The sequence below is a fragment of the Dermacentor albipictus genome, unplaced genomic scaffold (assembly GCF_038994185.2).
Source record: "Dermacentor albipictus isolate Rhodes 1998 colony unplaced genomic scaffold, USDA_Dalb.pri_finalv2 scaffold_51, whole genome shotgun sequence".
Taxonomy (NCBI): Eukaryota; Metazoa; Arthropoda; class Arachnida; order Ixodida; family Ixodidae; genus Dermacentor; species Dermacentor albipictus.
In genome coordinates this window covers 554,175-570,498 of record NW_027225605.1, presented here as the reverse complement: position 1 = coordinate 570,498, position 16,324 = coordinate 554,175, and the positions used below count along the sequence as shown (strand labels likewise).

At 43.9% G+C, this 16,324-nt stretch overlaps 1 protein-coding gene across 1 annotated transcript; it reads left to right on the top strand.

The window, feature by feature from the left end:
* Positions 1–2,584: 2,584 nt before the first annotated feature.
* LOC139052996 (uncharacterized) lies at positions 2,585–9,373 on the top strand. The gene is made up of 4 exons (XM_070530128.1): positions 2,585–2,613; positions 4,694–4,885; positions 6,180–6,258; positions 9,110–9,373. The coding sequence occupies exons 1-4, from the start codon at positions 2,585–2,587 to the stop codon at positions 9,269–9,271; spliced, it is 462 nt and encodes a 153-aa protein (XP_070386229.1). The 3' UTR covers positions 9,272–9,373.
* Positions 9,374–16,324: the final 6,951 nt, after the last annotated feature.

Genomic DNA, 16,324 nt, shown 5'->3' with positions numbered 1-16,324 from the left:
AAACATTTTACAGGAAACTGATGTCTTAAGTAAATCTTTGAACAATGCAGCTTTTACTTTTCATTATCTAACACCTTGCGGCTCACGCAGCATAGCCTTAGTCACTTTTGTGCTACTAAAACCCAATTACCTCACTCTCATTTTCTGATTCCACTTGACCTGCTTTGCCAAGAGCTTTGCCTGTTCTATGAGCAGGCAGCTGTGAAGTGTCCTATAAAAAAGTGCACATCACTTTGAAAAAGGTCCCTACCACAAGCTACACATTGTGGCACCCTACCAATATTGCAAATTGTCAGGGTGTCTCCCAATCAGCTCAGCTGAACAGCAAATATAGTGTCGCTTGGCATTTTGTGTGCTTCGTGCTGAACACCACAATTAAGTTGCTCCTGCTGTCACTACTCTACGTTCTTGAGGCAGTGCTTTGTGCTTTTCAGTGGTTGCATCGCATCCATCTGTAGAGCTTCGCATAACTTTGTGTTATACACTTTGCCTCCCGCGTTTTGGCACGGAGGCTGGCCAGCAGAGCATCATGGTGCCGTTCAGCCTGGTAGTCTCAAGCGTTCTCTAACTCATATCTTGCTGATCTTATTCCCCATCAGCGGCTGTGACAAGCCTTTGCTACGTGTGCACCAACAAAAGCTCCCCCCCCAGCGCTCAGCATAATGAAAGCATATATGCAAAACACGTGCAGAGAGCTAAAGGAGAAACTATTACATGAGGGGTAGTTTATATAATGTTAGTTGGGAAGCCGAGGCAGAGTCCGTGTTAATGTAAAAGATGGGAATGAGTACTCAAGTGGTCGAGGCTCAGAATTCCACAGTGGAGAAGCAGCGTGGGGCATTGACGCATAAAGTGTGGGCAGGAGGCAGATGTTGCAGAAGTGGTGTGTAACCAAAGAAAGCACGGAAGCATGTCGCGATCCCATAGGTCATGGTGTCCTGGCGTGTCCCGGAACCGCGTGCCCGACTGGGGACGCAGCCGTGGGCGAAGTAATGCTGCTGCCATACCCGACCAGGATAAAATTGTGCACTGTAAGCATTGTCTCAGGTAGATGTTAAGTGCACCGTCATTGGACGATGCTCAGTGGTGGCAGGAAGCAAGTTGACCTGACTGCATACGGTGTTGTGGAGCCTAGTGCCAGCGTGGGTATGCAGTGCAGTGGATCCTGCTGACCAACAAAAGTTTGGTCTAGGTACAGCGCGGTCACTGCTGTGGCCGAGCACTTCCTGCTTATGGTGCGTGCGTTGTCGCCGTAGCGAAGGTCGTCAGCATAGATATATCTCGTGGGTGTGGACGGAGGCGGCATAGGACGGGCAGTCACTGCTGCCCTCTTGCTGTCGTTTGTAGATGCGGTGGTGCGGAATCGAGCTCAGGCATTGATGCCGTTGTGACCGGTGTGCCTGCATATCATTGTTCACCCAGTAGTTGGTGTTGCACATCAAGGGCTTATGAAGAAGTATGTTTTGGGTTACAGGAGGCATGCACTCTGCAGGAAGTTAAAACGGCACGCCTGTGGTTGTGGAATGGTTTTGGGTAGCTGGTGCAAAAAACCATGAGTGCAGGGCGACATGCTGGTTGTCTGTCTGCTGGCCAATGAGGCATATGCAGGCAAAGTAGGTGCGTTGTCCTCAGTCGCCCTCTCCTGGTGGCAGCCTCACTGAAGACAGCACGTTAAAAAGCTGGCAGCCGATGCCGCAGGAGACTTAATCGTCTCTATTGTGCAGCAGTAAGCTGAAATGGATGAAGAAGGTGCTCTTTAGGCCTTCGAATATGCTCCCATCATGGAGCAGGAGATGGAAAGGCGCGATAACATCTGCTGAAATCTCCCACTTGAAAAGCCGGTACCGTCACAACTGAGAATACAGAATATTGACGAATAGCTGGGCCTAGACTTGTAAGAACCACACGAGAGGGCTGTGAGGGCGGCAGCTGCAGAAGCCAAGAGTTGTAAAGCGTCGTTGAGCACTATTCTTTATCAGTTGACAGGTTCACCATCATACCTTGCTGGTGAAGCAACACACTGACACGGACACAGTGAAGACAAACAGGAAAAGACGACACTCACTGCTTCATCACTAATCGGCTCATCACTAATCAGTCAAAAACCATTCACACATTTCATCAAAAAGGTCACAAGTAGTCATAATGCAAACATCACAGACTTGTTAACAACATAATAATTCGAGTTTTATTTGAACAAGTTGATAAGCTTGAAGTAGCTGCATGCTGGTTATCGCATTATGTGTAGAAATGCGTGAACCTGAGCTTCTTGAGACTGTTTATTTCATCAGCAGGAAAACGGTAATCAATGTCCTTCACTGAACGAATTATTTCTAATGACAAGTGCTGCTATACCATGAATTAAATATGTGACTGAAACCTGTAAATTGGCCCTGGTCAATAAGAAACAACCCCCACGACTTCAAATTGGAAAGTTTCTGCAGTCACAGATCAGATGTGCAAAGTAACGCAGCAGCATACAGATCACGAAAAAACTTGATAATACAAACACTACACACAAAAGCTTGTTCTCTCTCGAGACTTCAAATGCATATAAAGTTACCATATTTCCCATTTTAGGACAATGTTTCTGCCATGGTACAAGTCCAGCAGGTAAGGCTGAAACTGGCCTGCAGCTTCCATCATTTGCAACTGGCCTGAAAATTTAACGCAAAAGCAGCATGCATGGCGATCAAAATGTTCGATTTCCATAATTATTGTTAGTACATAAAGCTTGCCTCTTGCAACAAAGAGAGACACAATTCTGTAAAACTCTGGGCTTGTATTTTGTTTCACAAGGACGCTTCCACATCTATAATGGCAATGATCAAGGGTTGCACGATGCACTTCATGAGCAGTTGTTGGCAAAACCTTTTTTCCACACTCTGGAAGAGCATCCCACACAACTTGCTTGCTCTGTACTGTCGAAAGACCCTCATACAACTGATAGCTGTGCAGTTGGTAGCTTTGCTTCAGCTGGTGCCGCATAGCAAGTGTAAATGTAAGGTTCCTCAAATTTTTTACGGCTGCGGCCAGCTTCTTGTACTGTTGATGCTTTGCCTCAAACCTCATCGACCACATATGTTTCGGAGGTCCCACCTCACGCAAAAATCTTGGGTAGTGCACAAGAAAATGCAACTTTGGTATCACTGAATCTCGGCCATAGCGCTTCACAAATTCAGTGAGGAATGCCTGCACCAGCACACTCAAGTATGCGAGGCTTTCAGCTGGGATTTCTGGTGAAAACACAACGTCAAGGATTTCTCTGAACTGCAACAGCAGCTCCCAGTCCTTATTGCTCTCTGATATCTTTTCTCCCAGGATCAATGTAATGAACCTGAGCAGGCACCACTTATTTGATGCTGTTCCTGTTAAACCAGCACTGCCAGTGATGAAAGTCATGTTGAACGGCACAAGCTTCTTTTTCAAGTCATTAGGACCATATTCAAATGCAGACAGATCAGACAAGTCTTGCTTGGAGAGCAAGCCAGAAGAAAGAAGTCCTCTCAGAACATAACGCAGCACACACTCTGCTCCTCTTTCTAAGATGTCATGCTTTATATCTGGGGGTAGCTGACGGGTTACGTCAAAGTATGGAAGTGTTAAAAGTGGAGATACATCATTTACCGCATAGAGGCGCTCGTTTTGTTGGTAGTGCCGTTAACAGCAATGGCTGCAAGATGCATCTTGTGCCTTTGTGCAGTGCGCAGTTTGCACATGTCTTCCGATGTTTTATCTGCCAGCTGGTTCTTAAACACCATACAGAATCTGCACACTCGGCCATGGCTGAAACAGCAGGAGAAGCCGCCAAGGCGATTCAAAGACAAATTGTCGCCACAGGTGCCAAAAAATAGTACTTGAGCGCATTTTTTTGATCCTCTGTACTCGAAGCTGAGGCCATGCTCATACAATTTATTCAAGTCATCTAGCAAAGGCTGCAAGATGGCTGTCAGGCCATAAGTCTTGACATAGGTGTAGCGCACCAGCAATAATAAATAAATATTCTGCAGCTGTGATCTGTACTTCACCTGAATGTTTAGCAAGCTGCAGTATACAGCCAGTAGGTTATGCATGCCTCGCTTTGGTCCCGAAGGGTTTGCAACTTCAACCTCATCTGTGTAGAGGAGTAGCAGTATAGTGGATTCACTCCCTTCTCGCATTATGTTTTTGAAATGTTCTCTGTATATAAGGCCATCATTGAAGTGTTTGTACTAAGTAGGTTCTGAAGCCATGAACTCAGGTGTGGTCAAATGAGACACAATGTCTGGCGCTTTGCACAAAGCGTTCAGCAGCTTTGGTAGCGGCACATAATGATACACGGCATTCTGGCCAACCAGTTGCTGCTCTGGCTCAACGAAGGGGAAATTCTCTTTGGCATACCTCTCCCTTTGTCGTCTGCTCTTAATACCATTGAATAGTTGTGACACAAAGGAGCACCGGAGCAGACACTCAAGGCCAGCTGCTGCCTGTGGTGCTTTTGTGCTGTATTTAGCAATTTGTGCTCTATTTAGCAAGTTTTGTGCTGTATTTAGCAATTGTCGATTTCAAGAGAAAGTCCTTTAGGTGGGAAAAAATAAACAGCATGCCCAGCTGACTTTGTTAGATTGATGAAATTTTTTGACATGCACCTAACTTATTAAGGTTTCTATGAGCAAATTGTGCAGTATCAATCATTATTCTAAATGCATTGCAGAATTGTTGATGTCATTGATGTGGAGGTCCTCCCAGCTGCACCACAAGAACAACCTGCACGCAGAGTTTACACCCTGCTGTCTGTGCCTGTAGATATCAGGTTAAGTATAGAGAAGCTCCAGCCAGGCCGCTACTTTGGAAATCGAAGCAGAGTGGTTGAGTGGCTGTACCACGACCTCTGCATCTACACAATGTAAGCTAGCTAACCCTTACAACCTCTTCACTTCAGCTCAGTAATGCATTGCTCAGTAGGGTGTGTTATAATATATATATATATATATATATATATATATATATATATATATATATATATATATATATATATATATATATATATATATATATATAACGAAAAGAAAGGGGGGTTAACCGAGGGGCCCGATTTTTATGAGTCATATCATAAGAAGAAAACAAACACTGACACCAAGGACAACACAGGGGAACTACTTGTGCTTACTGAATGAAATAATGAAACGATAAACTAATTGAAATTAAAGTGGATGGAAAAACAACTTGCCGGAGGTGGGAAGCAAACCCACAACCTTCGCATTTCGCATTTTTTGTGGATTCGGTTCCCACCTGCAGCAAGTTTTTTTTCATCCACTTTAATTTCTATTAGTTTATCGTTTCATTATTTCATTTATTAAGCACAAGTAATTTCCTCTATGTTGTCCTTGGTGTCAGTGTTTGTTGGCTTCTTATGATATGACTAATAAAAATCGGGCCCCTCGGTTAACCCCCTTTCTTCTCGTTATTACATAACGAGGGTCTCGAATCCGGCAACATTGATGCCTTCAGGTAGCTTATGTGGGTTTGTTGACCAGTTGCCTTCACCCTAAAAGATCACGTTCTCGTGACGCCTTCGGCAAAAAAGACGTTCCACGTCCGCCGCCAAGGTCTGTGAGTGGTGGCACTGGCTAACACTCCCAGGGTTCTACTAGGACACAAAAATACCAAAGAAAGTGGATGGGAAAACGGCGCCGCGGTAGCTGATGATGTCTAGTGTTTTATGGCACAAGGGCCAGGTATAGCCAAAGAGCGCCTTGACAAAGGTAATGTTAACGGAGCATTGTGAATGATGCAGGCAATGAATTAGACAATGAATTTCTCATGGTATATGTGACATGGCTGTAAAAAGGCCTAAAATTGGTCGCTGTGGATGGCGTAAAATATATAGTTGCTAAAATAATGACTCTGACTAAGTAGTGCTGTGGGCTATGGTAATGGGGTTTCGTTACAAGCATGATGCAATAAAAATTAGCATTGACACTTTAGATTAAAGAAAGCCTTTGAGCACAAGGCTGTTGTTATACGTGAGCTAAAATGTCCTGGCCAAATGATTTCAAGAGTGTCTGTTTCAGCTAAAAACTCTAAAACTAGTTTCGGATTAAAAAGCGGTTCATTGCCGAGAAAAAGTTTCGGGTGAAGAGGAATATTTTCGCGATATGCAGCAATGAAATACTTTTTCCTCTGTGTTTCTATTGCAGGGCATTGAATAAGAACGTGCAGTACTGTGAGGTTTTGGCCACACTTACTACAAGTGGGAGGATACCCGCCTGTCAAGAGGTAAGAGTGAGTGCCGTAAGTGTGTCCTATTCTTAATCGGCAAAGGAGCACTTCGTTATATCGTGACGTTCTCTCCGATACCTAATATCCTAATTTGGGCTTTATCAATTGTAGTATATTTGATATCTCAGCATTCCACTGTTGCTGCCAATGGATTTTGAGCTTGTGACACAAGTATGCTTTAAGATCTGTTGCTGGGATGGGTATGTTTATGTCCGTGTCACTAAAACCTACTGAAGTAGCTTTCTCGTCAGCAGCTTCGTTGCCTTTTATGCCACAGTGGCCAGGTACCCAGTATAGGATGGTCATTTGTTTAGCAGTATAAGCTGAGCATAGCAATGTATACAGTTCATTAAAGATAGTGTTTTTATGTTTACGTACGTTCATTAAGGCTCGCACTACACTCAATGAGTCTGTGAACACTATAGCCCTAGTCAGATTTGTTTGCTTGGTGTGCTTCACTGCAGAGAGCATTGCATATGCTTCCGCTGTAAAGATAGATGTATGTGGGTTCAATGTACCGGATAATAAAAATTCTGGTTCCTGTTGCCCCGTAAGCAACACCAGACGAAGACTTAGAGGCGTCTGTGTAAAATTCAGCACAAGAATATTTCTCCTGAGGCTCAAGAAAATGCGATCGTATGTGTGCTTCAGGTGCTCGTTTTGATATTTCTGCAAACGAAATGTCACATTCGATAGTCTGCCACTCCCACGGCGCTGGAAGCCGCGTAGTTGCCATTATGACATTCTCTAAAATCGAAGCACCCATTTCTTCGGACAATAGGCGCCGTGGTTGCTCAGTGGCTATGGTGTTGGGCTGCTGAGCACGATGTCGCGGGATCGAATCCCGGCCACGGCGGCCGCATTTTGATGCGGGCGAAATGCGAAAACACCCGTGTGCTTAGATTTAGGTGCACTTTAAAGAACTCCAGGTGGACAACATTTCCGGAGTCCTCTACTACGGCATGCCTCATAATCAGAAAGTGGTTTTGGCACGTAAAACCCCAAATATTATTATTAATATTATTTCTTCGGACAATGCTTCCAACCGCAGGGACAGAGGAGGTCTAGTGCCTGGGCGGTTACGGAAAAGCCTAGCCGTAGACAAGTCGTAAATAACTGAATGGCATGGATGATGCAAATCTGATTTCACCTTGAGGGCGTAAGAAAGACTTAAATATGTTCTTTGAAGATACAGGGACCACTCGTTAGATTCAGCATACAGGCTTTCTACGGGGCTAGTCCTAAAGGCGCCTGTAGAAAGGCGGATGCCCAAGTGGTGGACGGAATCGAGCATCTTCAAAGCACTAAGCGTCGCAGAGTTATACACAATGGCTCCGTAGTCAAGGCGTGACCGTATAAGGCTTTTGTACAAGCTCAAGAGGCATCTTCTTTCACTTCCCCAAAATGTGCGGGACAAGAGCTTCAGTACATTCATTGTCCTCAGGCATTTCATTTTCAAATATTTTATGTGTGGGATAAAAGTTAGTTTGGAGTCTAAAATGAGGCCTAGAAATTTATGTTCATGACTAACAGATAGCCGTTCTCCATTAAGATCAATAACGGGCTCCGGTATTACCCCTCTCTTATTGGAGAAAAGAATGCATGTATTTTTTTCTGGGTTTAGTTTAAAGCCGTTCTCGTCTGCCCAATTAGACAACTCATTCAGGCCAAGCTGCACTTGTCGCTCGCAGATACTAAGATTACGTGACTTGTAACCCATTTGAATATCATCCACGTATACGGAATAAAACATTGTACGTGGTATGACAGTATGGAGCGAATTCAATTTTACAAGGAATAAAGTACAGCTCAGAACTCCACCTTGTGGCACACCTGTTTCGTAAGTAAATAGACGAGATAGGACATTACCAATACGAACATGAAATGTGCGGCTGCACAGATAACTTTGAATCACCTTTAGCAAGTTGCCTCGGATGCCCATTCCAGCTACATCACGAAGAATTCCGAAACACCAAGTAGCATCGTATGCTTTCTCCATGTCTAAAGATACTGATAAGAAAAACTATTTGTACACAAAAGCATCCCGGATATTTGTCTCGATACGGACAAGTTGATCGGTTGTGGATCTAGGTTCCCTGAAGCCACACTGCAAGGCATCTAGTATCTTGCTACTTTCAAGAAAATGCACCAAGCGATGGTTGGTAATTTTCTCAAAAAACTTACATAGGCAGCTTGTCCGGGCTATAGGCCTATAGCTGCTCGCCAAAGACGGGTCCTTGGCCTCTTTCAGAATGGGCATTATGACTGCTTGCTTCGAGGCTGACAGGATGTAGCTGGCAGAGAATATGGCGTTAAAAAGGGAGAGGAGTGTTTTGTGTGCTTCGGGATGCAGGTGTTGAATCATCTCGTAAATTATTCGGTCGGTTCCAGGAGCTGATTTTTTCTATGTAGTGCAGCCTGAAATTCAGCCATATTGAAAGGACGGTTGTACGATTCACTGCTCTTTCCTTTTAGGTCCAGAGGCAGTCTCTCAGCTTGTTTCTGGTGTCTAAGGAATGTATCGGAGTAATGCAATGGGCTAGAAATGTTTTCAAAATGTGCCCCAAGAGAGTCAGCTTGGTCCTGAAGAGTATTTCCTTGCGTGTTTACTAATGGTAGAGGATGAGTTTGCCGACCTTTGATTTTATTCACTCTGTTCCAGGCTTTTTGTTCGTCAGTATAAGAGTCGATGCTAGAAATATCTCTTTGACAGCTCTCCCTTTTTGCATGGCGGCGCATTCTTCTACCCTCAGACGTTATTTTCTTGAAAATGATCAAATTCTCCGTAGTTGGAGAGTCTCGAAGGTTGTTCCAAGCCCTATTTTGATTTCTACGCGCTTTTTTGCAGTCATCGTTCCACAATGGAACACGACGCTTACAGGACGAACCATTTGAAGAAGAAGAAGAAGAATTTTATTTATTCACTCAAGAAAATAAAATCACAGTAACAAGATATACAGAAGGAGGTCCCAAAGCGCAAGGCTGTAGGGGGACCTCCTGTTCTAATTAGAAAGATCAAAACAAATTAGGTTACAGCAAACGCAGCAAAGTATTAAAGTTGTCTACAAATAATTACACATGACATCAAAAGAACGAAACATATAGTACAAAGAATGGCGTTCGAACAAATAAAAGTAACAAAACAATTCAGGTTAATGCAAATACAGCAAAGAGGTAGAATTGTTAATATGTATTAATGCAAGAAAAACAAATCAACTGAAAACATGGCATAACACTGTACAAAATTTCATCAAGTACTGAATTAAAAACAAAACAAAACACGGGAAGTGAAACGTAGCCTATGAGACAGTGTTCTAACAATAACTGACACAAGGAAACAAGTGGATAGATATGATGAAATGTTGGTGAAATGGTGAAATGTGAAATGTTAAAGAGATATAATGGTTTACCCATTATGAAGCAAACAGAACATGTGAAATTACATTATAGCATTCACAAGTTAAGTAAATATGAGAATAAATGCTTTTTAAAGCTGCCTATACTGGGAGACAGCTTTATGTCCGTTGGAATACAGTTCCAGTAAGACATCGCTGTGAACGAAGAAGTGAATTTGCCAAAATTAGTTCTGATTTTGGGTAATAAGAAGTTGTTAGCTAATGCAAATCGAGTATTATTATGATTAGTAAGTTGTTCAGTGTTAAAGATTATTTGGGGAATGTTTGAGTGAAGGGAATTATAGACAAGGATTGCCATGTTTAATTGAAATAGTGTATGAATTGTGAGAATGCGATGCTCTTGCAAAAGAGCAGATGCACTACATCGAGGTGACTGGAAAGTAATAATGCGGATGGCCTGGTTCTGGACATATTGTAAAGGAACAAGATGAGAGCTATATGTGTTGCCCCAAGTCGCAATGCAGTAAGTGAAGTGACTGTGTATAAATGCATGATAAAGAGATAGCAAGGTTGGTAGTCTAAAGTATGGACGTGCTTTTATAAGAATCCGGATACCGTATCCAATTTTTTGCTTTAGATGTGAAATATGGGTAGTGTACTTTAAGTTGGAATCGAGGACAACCCCCAAAAAGCGACAATGACTAGAAGGTTTGATGGGGTAACTATCGATAGTTATGGTTGGAATATTTATTATTTTCTTTTCAGTGGGATGAAATAGCATGAAGACTGTTTTACTAGGGTTAATTTCTAAAGAGTTGCAACGACACCAGCGAATAATGTTTTCCAAATCGGTATTGAGCTTAGAAGTTAGGCCATTAATATAGGTGTCAGCAGTTAGAATCGTAGTGTCGTCCGCATAGAGATAAGATTCACAATGCGAAAGATGGGCAGTTAAGTCAATAATGTAGATAGTGAAGAGCAATGGGCCTAGTATAGATCCCTGAGGAACTCCCCTATCAATTAATTTGAAGTTAGAAACATGATTAGAAATACTAAAAGCCTGTTGTCTATTAGTGAAATAATCGCGAACAAAAGCCAGCACCGGCCCTACAACGCTGATTGCGTTTAATTTAGTAATTAAAATATTATGAAGAATTGAGTCAAACGTTTTGGTGAGGTCAATAAACACTGCTCCTGCATATTTACCTTCGTCAATGTGGTGCTTAATTCGATCAGTGGAAGAAAGAAGTGCAAGATTAGTAGAGTAACCTGCACGAAAACCAAACTGCGTGGTGCAAAGAATGTCAAATTTTGTTAGATACTTAGTTAGACGCTTTTCAAAACATTTCTCTATAATTTTGCTGAACACGGATAATATAGCAATAGGGCGATAGTTAGAAATCAACCCTCTATCACCTTTTTTAAATACAGGTATTATTTTGGCTTTCTTAAGTTTAGATGGAAATACACCGCATTTAAATAAAAGGTTAATTACATAAGAAAATGGGTCAGCAACAATATCGGCAACATATTTTAGGTGCACTGGTTGTATTTCATCAAGACCGGCACTTGTAAGCTTTAGTTGTTGTATGACATTATATATTTCGTCCGGAATGGTAGGATATAAAAAAAAAGATTGTGGTTGTCTCTGGGGTGCTCTTATAGGACTGGTAGGAAGGGGGTTATTATTATCGGAAAAGAAATGATTAAATTCATTAGCGATGTCTGATGGATTTCGATACGTGCCAATAGGGCTTGAAATCTCACTTATTTGCGAGTCTTTTAAGTTTCTGTTCAAAAAAGAGTTTATGAGCTTCCACTGTTTAGCGATACCTTCAGCTTCATTAATTTTAATTTCATAGTACTTCTTTTTGGCACCTTTTAACAAATTGTTCAGGACATTTTTGTAGCAAGCATACCGCTTCTGCAATTTGAAGTTAAATGGGCAACGTTTAGTTTTCTTGTACATATTCTCTTTCTTGCGCATGCACTTTAGCAAAGCATCTGTGAGCCACGGGTTGTGAGGTGCTGGATACTTCTTGTTACATCGAACAAAAGTGGTTGCGTCATGGACACATTGCTGTATGACAGAAGAAAAGCGTACTAAAGCTAGCTCAGCGTTTGATTCAGATTTTATCGTCGAACAGTCAAAAGAAGAGATGGAATCTATGAATTGAACTTTGTTAAACAAGGACTTTTGGAAAGAACGCTCAGCGCGTGGTGAAGCATGAGACAAGCGACAAAAGATGGGATAGTGGTCTGTAATGTCGAGTGTTATTACGCCACACTCATCACATGATATGTAGTTAGATAAAATATGGTCAATAAGCGTGCTTGAGCCACCTGCGATACATCTTGTTGGTACTGTAAGCAGCTGTTCGACGCTGTTCGACGTTCCTCCTTTGCGGGGGCTGGAACAGCGCTGGCTGTTCCGGCCGGTGGGGCTAGAATCGTGACCGCCGTCACACTCCGTGTGACTTGGGCGGCCGCCGAATGATGTAGCGCTGCCCCCCGGCGCGTCACATCGGTGTAAGAAGGACTAGACTGATTGTGGAGAGCGAAACGTTTACGTGCCTCTGGAAAAGATAGGTTTAGTTTGACTTTCCGTTCTATGATTTGTTTCTCTTTCTTCCACGAGGGGCATGATCGCGAGTAGAATGGGTGATCTCCTTTACAGTTGGCACAGCACATTGCTGAAGTGCAGATGTCTGAAGCGTGCTCTGTTGAGCTACATTTAGCGCAAATATCACGCCCTCTGCAGGTTTGTGACCCATGCCCGAAAAACTGACACTTGAAGCATCGACGCGGACTTAGGATGTATGGTCGAACATGTAGCTTGCTGTAGCCGGTTTCTATTGTTTCAGGCAGGTCGCTGGTTCCGAAAGTAATGATTATGTGTTTGGTCGGTATTTGTTTGTCATCTCGCCTTAATGTTATTCTTTGCACTTTTACTACGTTCTGGTCTTGCAATCCTTCTAGTAGTTCGCTTTCACTCAGTTCGAGAAGGTCATCTTCTGAGACGACCCCGCGCACTGTGTTCATGGATCTGTGTGGGCCCACTGAGACTGGAATTTCCCCAAATGCTACAAGTTTCAAGAGCTTGTCATATTGTGCTTTGTCGCGAAGTTCGAGAAGAAGATCACCACTTGCCATCTTCGTTACTTTAGAGCCTGGGCCAATTGCTTCCGTGAGGCATTTTGCTACAACAAATGGTGAGGTCATTCTAACTGCTTTGCTATCGTGCTGACTGTGTACAACGTGGTACCTGGGAAAAGATTGCTTTGTTTGCAGGAAAAACGTGAAAGTTTCATCGGTGCGCCCCCTCTTGAGGGAGCGATCAGGTAATGGTGGAAAGTTGCTTGCCATTTAGCATTGGAAATTTCGGCGGCGATGGTGGCCACCCGCCACCGACCCCAACAAGGGGACGCTACAAGGTTGGAACAATACCTGCAGAGGCCAGCCATGCACCGCCGCTATAACCTAATATATATACCCAAGACTGGATATATTACACACGGTTAACCCTTGCCGCCAAGAAATACGGAAGCAATAAGAAGTCAAGAGGAGACAGGAAAGATGGAAAAGTCGGAGAGAAAGACGAAGTTTGGAGAGGAGGACAGGAAAAGGCGACTTCTGGTTTCCTCCAGGTGGGTCAGTCTGGAGGTGCCGTATATGTGAAGCAGAGGCCAAAGAGGTGTGTTGCTTCCACCGGGGGGCCTTAAAGGTCCGAACACCCAGCATCGGCTCAACCTTCAGGATCCCCCTTTCCCCAGACACAGCTAAGCCGCGCACGGCTACACGCGGGAGGCTCCAACCCTCGTGTGCTCGGGTACGTGGTGTCGCAACACACCAAACGCCTGCTTACGCAGACGCCCCTGCGGGCGCCGTGGTAGCTCAATTGGTAGAGCATCGCACGTAAAATTCGAAGGTTGAGGGTTCGGTTCCCACCTCCGGCAAGTATTTTTTTCATCCACTTTAATTTCCATTACTTTATCGTTTCATTATTTCATTGGTTAAGCACAAGTAATTTCCCCTATGTTGTCCTTGGTGTCAGTGTTTGTTGGCTTCTTATGATATGACTATATATATATATAGTAAGAGAGAGAGAGAAATGTTTAATGATATGAAATGCAGAGAGTTCGGCCTGAGTTACATTATTCTGTGTTGTGAGGAGAGAAAGAAAGAAGAAAGAAAAAGGCGCATGATGGGTGACAATGCTGAGGAAATATGTAAAACATACAGTAAGCAATTTGCACTCTGCATTACCACTACAGGCCACCTTCATCAGCATGCTGTGGAATACTAGTGGCACTGCCCACCTTTCAGTGTGGTAAGAGCCGTTAGTTTGATTAGACTTTGATTTGCCTCTCAGGTGGTGAAAATTACGGTCAGTGAACTGTTCATCCAACTTTACTGTACAACTACGAAGAAATGTGACGATCTTATGGATGTTTCTACTTAAATTTACCAAATTTCTTAAAGCAACTTTCTGAAGCTATTGTTTTTGTATACATGAGATTGATGCATTTGCCGACTCCCATGACGGAAACTTGTCACCTGTTCATTTGTAGCGTGAAGCTGCTAGAAAGAGAGCTTCCCAGTTGACGAAAAATTCTTCCTCTGCGAAAAAAACTCCTGCACTGTGCAAGTACAAATTAGGTGGCATACTTGACACGGTAACTGTGCTGCCCATTAAGTTGCTGTTTGAGAGCTTATCCCCGAATACAAAGACCTAACTCGGCTCGAACTTTACTTACGGCAGTCTCAAGACAGCTTCGCCGAGCATCTTAAATTGTTCTCGAGCTTGCGAACGACTTGGCTGGGTCGAAGTCCCCTTACGTTTCAAGTCTGCTCCTGGGCTAGCTTTAACCTGACTTCGTGCGTTATTCCGACATGGCAGCCTCCTGAACGGACGTCGCGCGGAGGTTAGTTGCTTTCGAGTTTGCTAGCCACGTCATAGATACAGCATTTTCAGAGGCGCAGCCCTTGGTGAAAATTCCGCGACTCGTCCTACGTGACCGAGGGAATCCGATGGAGCTGTGCGACGACGAACAATTCCTTGGTCGCTGCAGATTCACGAAGAACGCTGTGCGACAACTTCTCGCTATGTTGCCTATTCGGGGAAGAGGGGAGAACAGAGGACAGCATGTGTGCCTCTCATGCTGCAGTTGCTGATGGCTCTGATGTTTTACGGTGCTGGCATGCTTCAAACAGTCACCGTGAGTCTGATCCGCATTCCTCAGTCAACAGTGTGCCGCGCAGTTGGAAAGATGACCCTGCTCATCGTGGAGCACTTGCGCCCGATTCTGGTGTGCTTCCCGCAGTCGTGGAAAGATTGATTGCGAGCGTATTCTCTCATCTCGAATGGTTGCGCATGCCATCACTAGATATTAGCGCTCACTACCTTAATTATGCTCAGCATGCCGAACTGTCACGCACTCATCTACCGAATACGAAACATGCACTGAGCATAATAAAAAGTAGCCCAAATGAGCCAGTCATGCAGAACATGTGCGCTTACCTGTTTTGTAGTGCTTTCGCTTTTCTTTCGTAGCTTCCTGCTTTCCGCTTTTGCTTCAGATTGTTCCAGCATTTTTTCATTTGCAGGTGATTGTGCCGCGTAATCCCGTGGTTGGCATTATATTGTTTTGCTATTTCTTTCCGTGTCTCGTTCTTCCTGGTCAACAACGCGACATCAGTTTCCTTGCATTCCACAATATGCTTGTATTCGTTCCCCAGTGCCGTCAGCAGGCTCTTTTCGCCTTCTGTAAAACGCGGTGCTGTCTTGCGTTGCGGTGCGTCCTCTTGGGAGGAGAGTGTGTGAGCACGACATTTCAGTGTCAAAGCCTGTTGAACAGGACAGCAATTTCGTACCAAATGCGGCCGTCGCGTGAGCCCCACAACTTGTTTTCCTAACATAAGACACTTTCCTAGCAGACGACACGCGCTGCCAATTTGCGATGTCTATGACTGTGCCACACTCTCCCTCTTGGTCTCGACAAAGATTCCATGCGAAGTAGACAAATCGTTTGCCACGTGTCATTTTATTTATTTATTTTGTTTTTTATTCGATGTTGTCACTCATATGGGTGCGGACAGGGGACCCTACGGCGCTCGCTACTCCTCGTTCGCAGCACATGTTGCAGTTTTTTTTTTGTTTGACCCCGACCTAGCGCATTCGAATAGGTTGGCCTTTTCTTCAAAGGGTCACGTAGCCCGACCAGAACAAGGGCCGTTGCCTTCCTGCTGGAATGCCTATAGGCAAAACGAGACGCACGAGCTCCCTCAGAAACCGACCGTATGCCTCGTCTCGGCCTCTTGCATGCAGTTGCCGGCCAAGACGGTGCATGAACGCCTTGCGGCAATCGAGAACAATAGCTGTTGAAAGACCACTATACGAACCAACCATTTCGTTGGCTTCTCCACGGCCAGTTATACGAACGTGCAACAAGACCTCTAAGTTAAAAAAAGCTAAAACCAAAATAAATGTGACTATAAAGTTAATTTGCACTCAAATACACTGTCGCCTAGAAGTGGAGCACTGACTTGAAAAAATTGTGAAACCTGCAACTAGATAAGCGCGCCAAACCACCAAAACTTGAAGACCACTTAAATCTGCCGGTAACGGGCACTTTCCGCAAGCAAGAGAAACACGAGTTATTGTCATCTTAGTTGAAATCAAGAAAAAGAAATGGGCATGGGCAGGG